At 35.7% G+C, this 18,967-nt stretch overlaps 1 protein-coding gene across 1 annotated transcript in view; it reads right to left on the reverse strand.

Annotated features, from left to right (window-relative positions):
- The window catches only part of Phax (phosphorylated adaptor for RNA export), a 69,075-nt gene that overhangs the window by 13,775 nt on the left and 36,333 nt on the right, over positions 1-18,967 (reverse strand). Inside the window, exon 2 of the mRNA XM_081745741.1 lies at positions 6,489-7,185. Coding sequence (XP_081601867.1) covers positions 6,489-7,185 — 697 coding nt within the window. The remainder of the gene's footprint in view (positions 1-6,488; positions 7,186-18,967) is intronic.

Raw genomic sequence — 18,967 nt, forward strand, 5'->3', positions numbered from 1 at the left:
TTAATACAGAATACGAGTATATATAACCTTTTAATTTTTGAAATTAGTAGACCTGCTATATTGTTTTAGAAAAAAATGAAACTTATTGAAATAAATGACTTGATTTACTGATTAAAAAACAAATTTTTGTGGTCCGAGTGGCCCATGTCTAATTCAATTAATGCACGCAAAAATATTAAGTATTTCTCTACCTTCCTATATTATCCTTCTAGTTCTTTTATTTACAGATGAACTTTATTTTGACAGTATTTTTCATTACTTCATATCTTTCTAATGAAAGATTAATAACTTATTTCTCTGTAATGAAGTATTTGAATCTAATTAAACATTGAATTATTTAACCAACGTATTTCCCTCTAAACTAAAAATATAACATTTCATTCATTATAGCTCTGCAAATTTTATACACACTTCTAACAACTGTTATACAACACAAATTTCTGGACATTTCCAATTCATAAATAATTTCTAGGATTTTCATCATTTTTCTGCTTTCCATAACTTTTGTAGGGCGTTTCCACGACACCCTTTTATTTTATTTCCAGGTTTTCCAGAACGTGTGGGAATCCTGCATATTATGTACAGCAATATTGGGAGGCGTTGAGATATGTTGCTGAATACCAACACACCTCAATGCCTAACCAATACTGCTGCACACACTGCTGAAACAAAATGCTAACACAGCGTGCGTTATAAGAAACTGGAGCATGGCAAGGTTCCTCAGCTAAGCTTCATTGGGGAAGAATAAGCACATAGAAAAAGAAAAAAGTGGACATAGGCGGATAGGAAAAAGCAAATTTAAAAAATAATAGTGAGAATTAGTGACTAGTCTCACAGGAAAAACAATGCTAAGGCACATTTAGCACATTGCTAATATGTAGTAATTTAAATCATCACTGGAATTGCCCTTGGATTGTATTTTTAATAATTCAATCACTGAAAAATATAGGAATGAAGGACAAGATCAAAACATAGGACAAATATACACAAATTCCCAAAATATAGGAAAAAATAGGAAAATAAGACAGCTGGAATTGTACTAAGTACGGCGTGTTTCATTGGAGAGGTATACATCAATTGCATAGGAAGCATAGATGAGAGAAGGTATCTGGACGACATTGGATGTGGCCGTATCATTGGAAACTAGAAACGGGACAAAGTTAAGGAACTGTTGTGTGGGGTTGAATGTGACTCGGTGTAATTACACGAGAACGACAAAAGCCAATGGCAATAGAACAGGTCGCCCACGTACCGCAACTCAATGGGAAAATCGCTATCTGGCATTAAATGCCCGATAATGTCTAACCAGCCATCTTATTCGGCACTCCGATTGGATCACCATGCTGATAGAGGGAAAGGCAGAAGGAAAACTAGGAAAAGGAAGAGCAAGGATAGAATATCTAGATGCAGTTATGAAGAAAGGATCTTATCATAGTATAAAACAGCTCTCCCAAGAGAGAGTTTACATCGGCTCTACAGCTTGTAGCAGCCTCTGGGACCCAGTTTCCCGACAAATTGTGTATCAAGCACGAAGTGTTGCTTTTAGGTAAAGTGATCCCTCAGAAGCGTTCATTCACATCACAACACCGTAACGACCCCTGAACATGGTATCTAACCCATCGTGAATAGACCCAAGAACAGTGGAGTGGATATTCTTCACTGACATGTTCCGGTTTAGTCTGAAGAGTGATTCCCAACTCTGTACATCTAGCGGGAACCAGAGACACGTTTTACCTTGTCAATTTTGTGGAATGAGATTGTTATGGTAGTGGTGGATATATGCTTTGACGTGGCATAATGTTGGAGCTACGGACACCCCTGTATGGGTTCCGTAAGCTACTGTGATGGGTGTTATCCTGCAACAACATATGCGATTCTGCCGTGGTGCATATGGGCATAGGTTTCGTCTGATGAACGATAATGAACGTCCACATTGGGCCCAGGTTGTGACGAATACTTGGACCTCGAAGATATCAGGCGTTTGGAATGGTTCCATGCTCTCCGAATCTTAATACTATTGAATATGTCTGAGACACCCTTGGATATCAGACTGCAACCCGCTGGCCTCATCTACAATATGGAAACACGCAGTGCAATCGACAGGTTCAACCGGCACGAAATAGGTGCCTTACATTACAGTCGCCATTTGCTGTTTGTATCATTTGACCTTCAGTGTTGTCCTTGGATATCTCTCCCACACGCTTGAATCTGCAAATCGGTATCCGTCCGCGTCTTCATTCGTGTGTCACTTCTCCATGGTGACCTTAACTTCTGGACACAAGCGAACTATATGGCACTGTAATAAAGTTCCTAACTTTGGAATACTGAATTTTCATTCGACAGAACATCCTAATCAATGGAGCTATTTCAATCGTTTACTATAACAGAAACGTTTAAAAACAGTTATATTTAATTGGTCCGTGTATTCACAATTGTTTGGAAATATATATTAAAAAGGAAATAAACAATGACTGTAACAACGTATATCCAGAAACTCTACTCAAATGACGGATATTCGTTATCTGGATATTATTCATCATCAGATACATATTTTATAATTTTATAACCGCTACCAGGTTATAGAAGGATTTTTTGTGGATACTCTGTATATTTCGTAAAGACAGTGATTATTATTTTCAATTTGTACTTTATTCTGCGACGCATATAAGTTCTTTCTTTGGTGAGAATTGCTTCTTTCCCACACAATTGGACAAAGAAGTCTTTCATCGCTTTTTCATATATATATTTAAAACATTGCTTTTGGTCAGAACATTTCAGTTAGTGACGAACCATTTCAGTGTTTCTCCCTGACTTATTATATGCACAGAATATATTCTGTAGTTATTGGGAACTGAATTAAGTGTTTTCTTTAATCGCTTATGAAACATTGCAATAGATTAGAGAAATACGGGCTGACCAGATGTTCCAGTAACCAAAGTGGCACCAACTGCGTTGTTTCGTAGCTCGTTATCTGTACTTTCTCACGCCAGAGTTATCGCCGTGTCTCGTGCATTGCAGGCAGTTGACTAAAATTAACATTTTTTTTCGATATTCTGTTTGTATGTGCATACAGGTGAGTTAACTGAGTGATTTTTGAAATGAACTGCCAACCCTCTTTAATTGACCACTGCAGCCCGTACCTTGAGCTTTGGTGCTCAGAGAGTTTGACTCCGCGATATTGTACGCAGCCACCACGCACGTTGCGTTGTGAATCAAGTATTAATTTGTGTTAAGGGGCACAAGCTATTAGCCGGTGAAGGACGTTTACTTACGGCTAGCCCCCAACTAGTGAAGTCCCAGGTTCACGAACCTTGTGCGTTTAAAAAGTTACACACGCGCCCTCCAACATTAGCGTTCTACTTTTTTTTTTTTTTTTTTTTTTTTTTTTTTTTTTAATTTTGCTGAAGAATCACCTTTACGCTTTAGGATTGTTCGGCGCCGCAACTGGATTCATCGTGGGACGATCCAGACAACTTTTCCCCAGTGCTAATCCCCCAAGTGCGTCAATGGTGTGAGAGAAGCATTTGTCGTGAAATCTGAATTATAATCTCATATATATATATATATATATATATATATATATATATATATATATATATATATATATATAAGGGCTATATTGCCTTAAAAGGGCAAAGTGTGATTTCCGTGACGAAAATTATTATACATATTCAGTGTTCAGTGTTGTGTTCATTCCTCTTTGCTACTTTATATATATATATAATAGTGTTCTAATAAATAAGTATAATGTCATTTAATCCAGTGTGTTTTCGTTGTTTGTATGAGTCATATTTGTGTGCGTTATGGTCTGGATGACCATCTGATCGTCCGTGAGGTTTTCGAGACGAGACACCCGAACCTCTCGGCGCCTAATGCTCATCTCATTATTGAGACCGACGAGCGATTTGGAAACAGTTTGTAATCTCTTCTTGGAGAGGTCCTTCATCGTCCTGTCCAGGTAAGTTCAAGTATCAGGAAAATACTTATTACTAGGACCACGAACAGTGACCAGATTACACGGAGTGGTTACAAATAAATGTTCACCCAAATAGAGACCTCGAACTCAGAATGGTTACAATTTTATTTTACCCATCCCCACATTATACCACTATAATTGTAACGACACATTAACTGCCCTTGATTCATTCTGTATGATATTTCAAATGTGACGGTAAACTACTATATTTTGCTGTTACCATGTGCAGAAGACAAAATTCTATGACACTGTAAACACATTGTTATGTGAATATTTAGCATATGAAGGGTAAGGGGAAGAAACAGGGAATGTCCATGTGTGTGCTTTATCGGGTGCTTTGTAATATCTGTTGGTGACTCTTGGTACTATTTGACAGTATATGCTATGCATGCGTAAATGTCGAAATGTCCATGTAAAAAGGGGCAAAAGCTTGCCTACCCTATTCTTTTTTACGCGGTTTAAAATATAAAAACGCCGTTTTCTCGAAAATGCAGTTTTGTGACATTCCTTCTTTTTTCCCCATACCCTTCATATAATCACTCTTAGGCGCAGTTCGATAAAACCAAAACAACTCTATGGTAAATGAAGGTAACTAAAGCATATTCCAAGAAAAGTACAAACATTTTCTTTATACGAACACAATCAAATATGTTAAATACCTGGTAATGTTAAATTTCCAGTAACTTATAGACTGTTTTGTTTTGCGTACAAAAACTTTTATTTTAGAAAATTCACAAAATTGATTTCAGCATTTTTAAATTTTGATTTGCAAAATAATTTATTCTGTCACTTGTTTTGTGGAGAAATTCTATGATTAAATACTAAGACAGCCCTTCCTAAAAGTGTGTGTTCCAAGATAGAAATGGTGTCGAATGTGTTTTCTGGGACTTCACCGCAACACGGGAGTCATGCATCTTCGAGACTAAATTTGACACACTTGTGAATCGTTGACAGAAATTATCTTGATGATGCAGACCAGTTTTTTCTACTGTAAGCAGTCAATTGTTTTTTAACAGTCTGGTATATAAAAACACTTATACTGACAAAACCATTAGTTTTTAAAGTTGAGGAATATTTCCTTTTCAAGAGGGTTTCTTTACGATCTAAAAGAAAAGGAGGTAAGAAACTATACGTGGCGAAGTCTCGTGTCTGTATGTAAAGTAAAACTTGGTTTTGAACTGAAACACGCTACTATTTAAGTAACACTCCAATAGTTTTATTTTTTTTAAACACAAAACCAGACACCATATTCTCTAATATCATGTTTCTTCGTGCATTCAATGACAAAATTGAGTGGAACGAATGTGTACATTCGTGCAGTCTAATATTATTGGTTTTATTTTTTCAGTATTCAGCAGTGAAAGAACTTCTGAATCTGTCGTTTACTGTACCTACAAAGCATTTAATATACCTACAGAACGGTTTAGACACTGTATCAAAATTTCGGTAAATTGTATGACGAAATTTGGGTATGTATTTTGTATTTTGGTATGTATTTTGGGTGACTGTCCCAAAGGATGACCAGCAACCGAGGAGAGAAAAGAGTTGCGGAGTTACGTAATGAAAATATGCTTATTTGACGCTGGTGAGATTCGACATAAAATTAAACCTCGTCGGGAAATGCTGTAGGCATACTAGCAGTTTTCTGCCTTTGATCGCTGGACAACCGTGGTGTATCGAGACGGTGAATTACGCTTCCATGAAATACGTGTCCATGTTGGATGAAATGCAGCCACGGTGATGCAAATATGGAACTAATGGCTCAACAAAGAAGCATACCAACATTACAAATCTCAATAGCCCCATCACATTACTGATCCAACCGTAGATGTTCAGGTTATGCAATTCACGTCGAACTGTGATTACTGTAACAGGTTATTCTGTTAATAGGTGCTGACTGAATTCCACAGACAACTTTACAGTATTGGCTCTACGGTCCTTGGTGACAATTCTTTTTCAATGCTAGGCGATCCTTGTTATTGAAAAAAAAGTTTCTGTTTCGTCAATTATTACTCTTCGTCGACGTCGAGTTCTGTAGGCTGCCATCCTTTTGGACGCTGTTTCTCGCGAAACAATTAACACAATTACGCCCTCCAACCGCTCACCTCCAACTTGGCTTCTTTGAAACTCACAGAGATCTCCCATTCTGCATCACCACCGTCTGCTTGCTTCAACACACGCCTACGTGCTTCACCTACTGTCTTAAGTGTTAGCACCTCACACATCTTACTTCCTGCAAGCTACACGTGTTTCCATTATTTCAATAACCATCTGTACATTTCCTCCAACAAAAAGTTACTTATACACTGATAGAAGGAGACATGTAAATGCTCACGTCTTACATAGATTGTATATACTCTAGTTACAGGAAACCATCTTTTTCTTTAAGGAAGAGCAAATGATAACTTAATACTTTTAAAAATAAAAATCAAACCTAAAAAGATGCCAATTATATTGTACGTTCTGTATCAATGCAAAAATGTTACGTATTACAAAATACTTAAAAGCTTACCTATGAGATCTTCTTTAGGTTCACACAACTTGTTTGCAATGTCACACGATACTTCTTCATCTGTGTTCTCAACCGTCACTGTTAAGTCCAAAAGTTCACGAGGAACCAGCATGTTTTGTTCTTCTTTAACAAGCTCTTCCTTAACAACGGGATTGGGCCATTTTCTACGCTGTCGATGGTTCATCCATTTTCGCTCGTGAAATTTTCTCTTATTTGTCGGTTTGATATCCTGGTCCTCAGAATACCTGCAACTATCTCTGAAATCGGAAGAATTATTTTGCTTCTTCACGTAATTAGGTTTGCTTGGATAAGGTCGTTCACCTAGTAAATAAGGTAAATTATAGTTGTATGATTCAACGTCCCTAGTTCGTTCGAAAGTTTCACTTTTCAACTCGCAGTTAGTTGTTAAGCCTTCTGTAAGGGCAGCCTCTTGAAGCTCGGTGCTCCAAATCTTAAATTTATCTACGCTCTTTTGAGATTCCCTAACAGTTTCAAAAGTATCACATTTAAACTTGGCCTTTTTCACCTTGTTCCTCTTAAACAGAGATGAATCACAATCACTATCAGAGTCCTCATCTGATTCATCTTCGTCCTCTGCACTCTGATCACTGTACTCGATTTTAGCAGTTACAGTTGCTGAGACAGACCTCCCTGCGCTATAGTTTGATGGACGTTCAAGAGGAACGTATTCTGCAAACTGGAAAACAGAGATAATGTATTTTAACTTCGTTTCAAATCTTAGTCGAGAAATCATCTCATAGACACATAATGCAATAATGTATATTACCAAAAGTATTCATCATCTCACCTTTACTTCTAACAGATTTATCTAAACACAAGGTATCAACGAAAATAATAATAATACTATTAAAAAATGCAATCTTTGCAGGGTGAAAAAAATCATGATTTTTTAAAAAATATTTTTCTTGATTTTAATCACATCTTTCTCCTCGTGATACAAGCCGCGAACTGAAGAAAAACATTAGGAATTAGTATTAAATGTTAATTATGCCATTTACGTAAAAGTATTGGGGTTGAATTTTGAATTAATCCCCAATGGTTAACCTTTTCAATCCCAATGTTTCTTAAAATTAAGGAAAAAGTACAGCAACGTTTATCAACAAGGCACTTTTTTCACAAAAGTTATTGATATGTGGCAGGGATATATTTAAAATAAATAAATAAAAATAAAAACTGGGCGGTTCAGAACTAGCTTGCGGCGCGAAATAAATATAAAATACTCAAATTTCGACTAAAGTTATAAAATTATTATTTTATATTTATTATTATTATTATGTTTTGGAGAGGGAATCGGATCCCCCTAAATACTTCACTATTATCTGGGAACAAACAGACGCGCACACAATTAATTTTCGTCTTAAATGTCGATGGTGATTTCCCCGGTGGAAAAGTTAACGAGTTACGAAAAGAAGAAAGCAGGATTACCTCGTTACCCGTTCAAAATGGGATTTTCCCTTATCATCATCTGCACGAAACACTGGTTTTCATACTGTGCTCTACATAAATCTGCGTCTCGTATTATGATTATTATCTTCCATAATCGAAATAACGGAACAGAAACGGGATTTCACTTACTTTTACTTCAAATTAATTTATTTTGGAATTTGATTTAAATCAACTATTTTAAAAAATCAGGCGATTTAAATCGTGACTTAAATCGGACTGATTTAAATTAATCCACCTTGAATCTTTGCAATTTTCTCGTACTTATACAGTAAAATAGTATTTTTGAGATGATGTTCTGAAAGTGAAACTAATTTTTATCTACTACAGTGCAACTAATTTTTATGCATTTATTAAGGAGAAAATTCAATGTATTTATTAAGGAGGAAATTCAAAGAACATTTTCTTAGTCATTCTTTGTACGCATTATTATATAAAACTAGTGCTGACAGTTATACATAGTAGTGCTTTACTTCTCAACTCATAGATCTCACATTTATGTTGAGGTGTATATCGTTTCAATGGATATCAGAATTTAGGACAATATACGGAAATACAAACGAACAATTAAATTAAAAAAGACAAATGCTCGCATATAGGTATCCTGTACTTTATTTATTTATTTTTAATGCTATTCTATCAATAAATCTAGTATAGAAACGGATCTGTATAAAAACATAACAGGAAGAACTATGTAGCTTTCAATCCATGTCAAGCGTTTATAACTTTGAAAAACTACTTAACGGATGCATTTTAACTATTAAACACAACCAAGATTCCAATCACCAATACTTACGCAAGAAGTCAAAGAGGAATTGAGGATTTCAAGAATGAATAAGTAAGTTTCATCCCAAGCAACCGAAATTATGAATAGGACTTGGTTATCAGAAATCGAGTGTAGGAATCTCATTTTTAATTTTCTCTACAGTCTTAGTTTTTAAATAATATTGTCATAATCTGTTGTATTAATAATTTTATTTAATGTGTTCAATTTTTCGTTTATCTCAATTAGTTAGTCATTGTCGCATCGCACAGCTCCTTACCTATGTGGTACAACTAGGTGATGAGCAGGTGACTTTATTATTATTATTATTATTTTCTGTTTTCGTTTCTTCGTATGGTATTTGAATATAGATTCTTTCTCTCTCCAAGATTTAGTTGTGTTATTGAACGTGAGCAACAACAACATATCAGCATAAGAACAGATCATAGCAGGACCGGATCTTGAATTACGCGTTTGCAGGAGGCGCCAAGTGAAGAGAGCGCTAAAGTGGAAAAGGAATTTTGTGTTTTAAATTTGAATTTTATTAGAGAAAATGTTATGAGAAAAAAAATTCCAAATAGCTTCAAATAAATATGTACAGACAAAATACATAAAAAGGACAATAAAGCCGAATCTTTGCGTGGTTGGCTGTAAAACGTCCCTTTACAACTCAAATGGACTCGTACATCAACTGGCGCCAATGCCACGCTTACAAATGGTGGTAGTTTGAGGAAAATTTCCCGCGGCGAAGGAAGATTTAAGAAAGATATTTTTAAAGAGAGAAAGAGAGATTTTACGAGTATGAGATAAAATGGAAAAAAAATTCGCTTTTAAATAGATATTATATCAAGCACTAGGGCAATACAACTAAAGACGGTGGCATTCTTTCCACGACCAAACTATATGCACAAAATACATATGAGTGATTCCATTTCAAATCGTCCAGGGTGGTCCACACGACTGTCTCAGATTTAGTTTATTTTTTAAAATAAGAAACTACATACAAAATTATTAGACCCATATTTTTTCTTTTTGCTGAAAAAAATTTTTTCTTCGATATACAGCCTTCCAAAATGGCTGCCCTCCTCTCGGATTGCTCTAAAAACTGAAAAACATGTCAAATTAAAAATTTTATTCTAGAGAAACGAGTGTACTTAGTAACATAATCGCAATAGCAGGAAGAGTATAAAGTTGTATGTTTCGGTGGAGGGCCAAAATTCGTCTATTGGTCCAATAGGAATCACGCAATTCACTCGCAATGTTGCCAACTTTGGTGAAATTTTTGCTAACTTCAAACATATTTTTTTCTGTCCTCACGAGCAATATCAACCATCTGCTTCTAGCATCGAAATCTACTCCATAAGGTCTCTTGAAAATGTAAAGGACTTACGTTTCTGATTATTACATCCCACGTTATAGCATGATGAAAAGCTGAAAATTTCATTAAGACGCCATGTTTGGACGCCATTTTCTCAAAAACCCCACCTTTTAAAAATCTGAATTTTTTACATGTATTGGAGAAGTACCTAAGTATTTAATATCCGTTAACCGTTCATGCGGCTGAAGCCCCTAACATTCGCAATTAATTATTGAAATTTCGATTTTTGTACTTGGAATGTAAATATTTCCTATGGACATTTAGGTCCTATACACAAGGCGATTTGAAAGGGAGTATGAAAATTTTGAGAGATGAATCCTGACATCAAATCCAGTAGAAAAGTTCCTATAAACATGAGTCGAATTCCGCTTTGTTTTCGAGTTACAGGGTTTCCAACTCGGGACCCAAAATAGGCTTGGGACAATGGAAAATAAAATATATATTTCGCGTTAAATCAGAAACTGTGTGTTAAAGCTTTGATTAAGTTCAGAAAGTTGATTTGTATCAATATGATGATTTTTACGTGCGTTGCGATTCGGTTGGCAGTGTTGCCAACTTGGTAGAAGTTTGTTTCCAAATGACACTACGTGGATTTTATTTGATATTTGGTATTCATTAATGATTGTAAACATCACGTGAAGCACAATTTCCCATCGCAACAGTTTTCGAAAACTTACATGTATTTCAGTAAAAGGTTTTATCTTGTGCGTTATTGATAGTTTGTGTGATTCGGTGTCGTGACCATCGTCCTAGTGTTCTCTGGAACCATGAAAATTGTTTTCACTGGTAGCATGACATTATAGTGCACTAGTTAAGTGTTTGTGTGAATAACAATGGGGAAGTCCTATTACAGTAAGGACCGTATTAAATGTGTTGATTATGCTAAAAGCTATAAGAGGATTGTGCACAGAAAGAATTCTAGACAAAAATTTTTATCTTGCGGTAAAATATATGGATTGCGTACAGCGTGTCTGCCCAAACGTACTATTAGGGTAGGATGATTATTTGTGTCCTGTGCACAAATTGATTTGAAAGGCAGTATGAAAAATTTTGAGAGGTGAATCCTTCACCGTAGTCTAGGTTTCACCGATAACGGCCGTTTTAATGGCGACACATCCATGTTTAGCATGTTAACTGTCTGGTTAATGGTTTCCAAAACTACATTCAGAAGAACAAATGCTTTATCTTGCTGATGCATAATTTCATATTTATACCTTTCGTGGTCACCAACATCTCACACACAGTCACGTTATTCACGGTAAATATTCAAAGCATCCTTTACAGAAATAATCATCCTCTCCTAATACTACGTTTTGGCAGACGCGCTGTACACAATACATATATTTTACCGCAAGATAAAATTTTTGTCAAGAATTCTTTCTGTACACAATTATCTTATGTCTTTTAGAATAATCAACACACTTAATACGGCCCTTACTGTAATAGGACTTCTCCATTGTTATTCATACAAACACTGTAACTAGTGCACTACAATGCCACGTTATCAGCGAAAACAGTTTTCATGGTTCCAGAGAACACTAGGACGATGTTCACGACACCGAATCACGTAATAAACTGTTTCGTGGTTGCAGCAGAACTTCTTGAACAAGTTCGAACTTAATGTGTACTGTTACGAGAGGTTTTGCAATAATAAAAAATACATTTTTTTCTTCTTTTCTTCATTATTATTATTATTATTATTATTATTATTATTATTATTATTATTATTATTACAACTTACACAGACGTAGTTTTTATTCGACATTTTGGTTTTACTAAAGATGGCAAACATCAAGTGAATTTCACACTTAATGTTGCAAACTATCAATAACGCACGAGATAAAACCCTTTAATGAAATACATGTAATTTTTCGAAAACTGTGGTGATGTGGGGAAAATTGTGCTTCATGTGATATTTAATGAATACCAAATATCAAACAAAAACCACGTAGTGTCATTTGGAAACAAACTTCTACCAAGTTGGCAACACTGCTTACCGAATTGCAACGCACGTAAAAATCATCATATTGATACAAATCAACTTTCTGAACTTCATCATAACTTTAACATAGTTCTGATTTAACACGAAATTTATATTTTATTTTCCATTGTCCCAAGCCTATTTTGGGTCCCGAGTTGGAAACCCTGTAACTCGAAAACAAAGCTGAATTCGACTCATGTTTATAGGAACTTTTCTACTGGATTTGATGTCAGGATTCATCTCTCAAAATTTTCATACTCCCTTTCAAATCGCCTTGTGTATAGGACCTAAATGCCCATAGGAAATATTTACATTCCAAGTACAAAAATCGAAATTTCAATAATTAATTGCGAATGTTAGGGGCTTCAGCCGCATGAACGGTTAACGGATATTAAATACTTAGGTACTTCTCCAATACATGTAAAAAATTCAGATTTTTAAAAGGTGGGGTTTTTGAGAAAATGGCGTCCAAACATGGCGTCTTAATGAAATTTTCAGCTTTTCATCATGCTATAACGTGGGATGTAATAATCAGAAACGTAAGTCCTTTATATTTTCAAGAGACCTTATGGAGTAGATTTCGATGCTAGAAGCAGATGGTTGATATTGCTCGTGAGGACAGAAAAAAATATGTTTGAAGTTAGCAAAAATTTCACCAAAGTTGGCAACATTGCGAGTGAATTGCATGATTCCTATTGGACCAATAGACGAATTTTGGCCCTCCACCGAAACATACAACTTTATACTCTTCCTGCTATTGCGATTATGTTATTAAGTACACTCGTTTCCTTACAACAAAACTTTTAATTTGACATGTTCTTCAGTTTTTAGAGCAATCCGAGAGGAGGGCAGCCATTTTGGAAGCCTGTATATCGAAGAAAAAATTTTTCTCAGCAAAAAGAAAAAATATGGGTCTAATAATATTGCATGTAGATCCCATATAAAAAAAATAAATGAAATCTGAGACTATGATGGGGACCAATTTTGGTTTGCCTGGACGATTTGAAATGGAACCGGTCATATGTAACAGACTCTTCATTCCTCTCCCAACAACCCTTCCGCGACCTTGCTAAAGAATATCATTGCCAAATATGTCTTTGAAATAGGAATGGACCAACAAACAAAAGGAAGTCAACTGCAAATGTTGCTTATGGATTGGGTGGCATTATAACAGTAGACAGAAATGTCTTCAAGGGTGCTCCGCCTTGTCATGAACAGTGTCTTCGCATAGCGGTTCGGTCCCGCCAACCACAGTTAAGGGTTGAGAAAGATCAGCGTAAATGAAATGCATATAATCGAAGTTCAAGCGACTAGACTTTTGTAGTCCATTGGTTCAGGGAAGGGGGGGGGGGAAATACTACGAAAAGACGGGCGGTACATATGGAATTTTTGATCATTTCTGAGAGAAATTTTAACTGAAGTTCCTAATATCACTCGCTCATAATCGCTGTCCACTGCTTAATGCTCACTTTGTTATGTCTATTTGTCCATTTGTCATTCGTCAATATTTTTGTTCGCCTTTGGCGTGGGAGAACCGGGTTCGACTCCCGGCAGGAGATCATGTGGTTCGGATTCCACGTTAATCAGTAGGTCGTCTCATATAGCCTCGCTGCTGAACGGGACGTTAAACTCAAAATCAACTAAATATTTTCGTTTCTATCTGAGTCTTTTTTTTTATATATATGTATAATGATGTGTGTTTTCACTTTTCAATAGTATTTTGTTTTTCGTGTAATAATAATGGCCGACGACAAATAAACCAAATGGAGCATTTATCGAAAAAGAAAGCTACGAAACTTGAGAGGCAGGCGAAGGCTCTAAAAAGTTTCTTTAGACTTCTGGACAAAATTTCGAAAGAGGATAATCATACAAATGTTGAGGTTGGGGGAGTTTTCAATACCAGTTACTGTTAATGTAGAATCTGCAAAACTTTTGAAACTGTAAGTTTATTCTACTTGATTGCAATAATTTAATTATTAAGTTAAAATTAATGTATTTCAAAACGTGTTTGAATACAATTGTTTTCACACAGTATATGCATATACAGGGTGGTAGGTAACACCACTGAAAAACTTTGGGAGGTGATACCTTATATGAAATGAAAGAAAAAAGTTCTGATAAACATAGGTCGAAAAACGTCTCCTTTCAGAGTTAGGAACCGCCGAAAATTCGAAAAATCATGTTTCGAAACGCCCTACCTTAGAAACTATAGGACCTATCCCAAGCGGTTTAAGGAATTACACAGGAACTAGTATGCGATCTATCTAAATATCCATGTTTTACCACCCTCCGTTATCGGCGAAATGAACGCGCCATTAGTACTTAAAGGAGTATCCCTATACTTCAATTTCCTTTTTACAGTTCGTTTCGCCGAACGGACCACGGTAGAACATAGATATTTAGATAGAGCGCATACTAGTTCCTTTGTAATTCCTTAAACCGCTTGGGATCGGTCCTGTAGTACCTAAGGCAGAGCGTTTCGAAACATGAATTTTCGAATTTTCGGCGGTTCATAACTCTGAAGGAGACGTTTTTCGTCCCATGTTAATTAGAACTTTTTCTTTCATTTCATATAAGGAATCACCTCCCAAAGTTTTTCGGTGGAGTTACCTACCACCCTGTATGATCGGTAAACTAGTCGAAATCGAGACTGTAAACGAAAGGTCGTTAGGATTATAAGTAACACTTTTTTAAAGAGCTCTCACTGTGAATAACAGCAGCATTTGCATACAGTATGCTCATTGTACAGTATTATAACAGTGTAACAATCGTTATCAATCCATTCACTCGTATTAAATACAGATGGGGCGATATTTTTAGATATCAGGTAATAGTCCTAATTATTTGCATTTTGTAGACTACTCCGAAACATCTTCGGACCCAAAGGAGAATGTCCCACTGCTTGTAGTTATATTGTGTTATCCACTGCCTGATTTCGAAAGTCTTTGTTGGAAAGAGACATGAAAGAAATGAGTTGTTTTATAGGCCTAAGAGACCCTGAAAAGAATTTTCGCGGGAGCGGGTTAAGAATTTTTTGCAGTGGGATCTGATTTTGAACTCCGCCACCGGATCGAAGACAAAATAAATATCGATTAAGGTACATATTTTTGTCATTTGCTGTGTATTAAACAAGTTCAGCTAAAATTAGTAAAAAAATATTTGAGATCAACTATATCTCAAGAACATTAAATGGACTACCTATGATGGTAATTGAAAATGAAATACTCAATGAAATGGATACGGATGCAATAATAAACAGATTCTGCCGAATTCAAAGCCAGGAAATTGTCTTTATAATATGAACTTTTCAGTCACAAAGAAAATGAGAAATTAAGCTAATTACCATAATCGTATCACTGGAAAATACTACGTAAATATGCTTTCAATGAAACACTAGCTGAACCTGCGCTGTCTACTCAGCGCATCGTTCTAACCATGAATCCCCCCTCCCCCCCGTGCATGTCTCCTTACTCACACAAGTGAAGGATAGGAGATTTACAAAGCATGGTTGGCAAAATCCATGGTTTTTATTGAAAAAACAAAAAAAATCGTTTTTTTTTTGTTTAAACCAGTTTTTTTGGTTAAACCAGTTTTTTTTTTTTTTTTTTGCTTTAAATAATTTGCTCTATATATTCATATCATATATATGGACAGAAATAAGTTCGTTTCCCCTTGATGTTATTATGCAACAACCGGGTTATGCTGGAAGGAGTCACATAAGCTTAAAGCGGAATAAAAACCGCTTCTCGAGTTACATCCGAGAAATTATCCTCCATTTGAACAACTCGGAACCAGGACTAATTGGCCACAAATGCGATACGTCTGCCAACTCACTCACGAAGGAATCCTGATAAAAATACGTTGTACTGATCTTTACATGCTTCTTAATATAACTGCCAAGAGTCATTTCAGAAGGACAAAAAGATAAACAGTTGCACAAATGAAACCATTATACAGAATTACATATGGACAATTTCAAAGTACTACGGAGTACAGAAGAACTAATTTAGTTCAAGTTAGTTAACAATGACTTTTATTGGTCCAAATTAAAGAAATACAACGACTTAATTTGCATATCAGTACGAAAATTGAATAAAGATACGGATTATTTGAGTCCACTTTGGTTCAGACTCATTTATACATAAATAGATACCAAATATACTTCTCATTTCACTAAATGCCTATCGTTGGGTCTGTATGACCCCCCCCCCTTCACACACACACACACAAAGTACGGCATTTCGATATATTTTATAAATAGTAAACATTGAAACGAAACAATATTTAGAATTTTTCTTTGATTGCAATTACATAGCAATAATAATTACAAAAAAATCACAAAACAAACATTTATAAACTTATATCAAAAAAGTTGCTTTTGTGGTATAATCTTTTTGAGTAATGGGGAATTTAGGTCTGAATATAATACGAATAATATACGGGAGTGATACGTGATAACCCATAAATGTGTGTTCATCAAGATTTTACAAACACTTACACTTTTACGAACATTTTTCGTTTTTTGGTTTAAACCAGCCAACCCTGTCACAAAGGACGTGAATTGCTATGTATAGATGTTGGAGTGAGTTTGTAGCAAATTTGTAGAAGTAGCACGATATCATGTGGAAATATTTTTTTCTAATAAATCCATATCCGTCCGAGTACGCCTCATTGCGTCTCTTGACGCCTTTGAAGTTGCCAGCATGAAACAGGTTTTGCCATTCAGATTTAAGCACAGCGCCTGCAATGTCCGTCAACCCGCCATACGTAACTTCTCTACTGGTTGCCTAACACTGTAGTCTCAGCCTGCAACAATGTTAATCTTATAGGCTCAAAACAGCCCCTAAAATGTTGAATAGAACAGTAACGACACGGTTTTTTAAAATCTGAATAAAACTGGACAATCTAAACAAAATTTGGAATTGACCAGCGAAAACGGCACATTTCTAGCACTTGGGGTTTTCGAGGTCTCATTGTTGAAAGGGCTGGAAAAAACATACAAACTTTTCTTTGGAGACAAACATATAAACCTAGCATATAAATATATAGATAAGAACATACCTTTTTGTCAAAATCAAACCTGTGTTAATGTTACACTTGAAGCTCATGAATTTTATTCTGTTTCGACCTTTATGTTTTAATTGTACTTGTCAAAATACATCTTAAATACGCATCCTAGTTGTGTCTTGTATTTATTTTTAAAAAATGTTATTAAAATTGGAACTTTGTTCAGTATTCATCCACAGTCAATTAGTTATAATTTCGCCATTTTTCGTTAATATTCATAGGGAGAATACAAATATATAAGAAATTTGCAATTGTAACAATTATTTGAAGACGTTTTGTGTATTACAACTTTCTATTCTACTATTATCATTTAGGTGGGTGCGCTGAAACATTGTTTGCTTACACTTAAGAAATGCCTAGAACCGACTCTGGATCGTAGGCCAAATGATATTGACGTCAAATTACTCAATTCTGTTTTCTTCTTTTCTTTTCTTCCTAGCACGTACCATGTCAAGAGATCAATGCAAAGTTCAGTACATATGTATCAGAATTCTGATACTAGAATCATATATGAGGCATTCACTTATTCATGTAACCCAAAAACATAGGCATTATAGGCTTAATTCTTTAATAAACGAAACAAGCAAAGTAATAAATAATGCTAGTAAGTTCTCATTATGTTGACAAACTAAAGGTATTTTAGCCTCTAGAAGCGACATTCTGGCGTCAACCTAGGGACCTCGGAGCTTCCTAGTCACCCCGGGTTCACAAAATTAAGAAGTTAACCACGTTCCTCACGTTCAATGATCATGTGCCTGGGGCGCTTGGGCCAACTGACTGTTCACCACACGCACCCTAAAATTTCGATGTACATCCGCAGAGCTGGTGATAGTTACAAAGTGGACCAAGATAAGACTTAAACAAAACCAACTGAAGTGTATAAGTCACCATTTACCAATTGTTCAAGTACTGGATCGCATTTGTGGAGGGACACCAAGTCCTTTCTCGCCTCTTTTAGTCCGTACCTGTACTTTTTAAACCTCTAATAGAATTCGATTGACTTACCGTCAAATTAATAGATATAACGTGTTTATCACCAAATCTTAGGATTTGTGAACTTTCTTGTAAATAGTCCTCTGTAACTATTTTCAATACGCATATAAACTTGTATTTAACAAATTACTAGTGGAAAATAAGTATACAAAAGAAATTCCAGAGTTTGTGTTCGAACCTTCACGATCCCATACCACTTCTTATTCTTTTGCGAGCCGCCCCTGTGTTAACTCTCTTTGACATTCACCTTGATAAAATCCCACACGTCCGGCACATCATGTCTTGATCTGACTAGCTTACATATGGACGTAGTGATACTAATGACCCAATTTTGTTACCCATTGAAATGCATATACTTAGGATTTTTTTCTAAATTATGTAAATTTCTATCATTTTAGCATTATAGTATTCTACATATTTGATATCTTTAATTGGGATATTTTCAAAATTATTCAACCAGAAAATCCGATGATTATTAAAAATTGGCGGACTATATTCATAGTCTTGATACACGCAGTAGCGTCATTTCAGATTTGGCTTGGAGGGGGGGGGATAAGACCCCTTGATATATGTAAAATTTCGCGTTTTTCACTGACTTACTACTATTCTATTGATAAAATCTATACAAATCTCAAACTATGGGGGGAAATGCCCCTCCCTGCCCCCCCAAATGACGCCCCTGTATACACGGGATAGACAAAAAATCTAAAAATCACTTCATACAGGACAAGTAAGTTTGGCCCTCCACTGTACAACACATGTTGCGGTTGCTGATCGTTTTATGTTTTCAATGTGTCATGTGGACCTTCCTCTTCCGTCAGAAGTAACCAGTT

The sequence above is a fragment of the Thermobia domestica genome, chromosome 2 (genome assembly GCF_964235325.1).
Source record: "Thermobia domestica chromosome 2, izTheDome1.hap1.1, whole genome shotgun sequence".
Lineage (NCBI taxonomy): Eukaryota > Metazoa > Arthropoda > Insecta > Zygentoma > Lepismatidae > Thermobia > Thermobia domestica.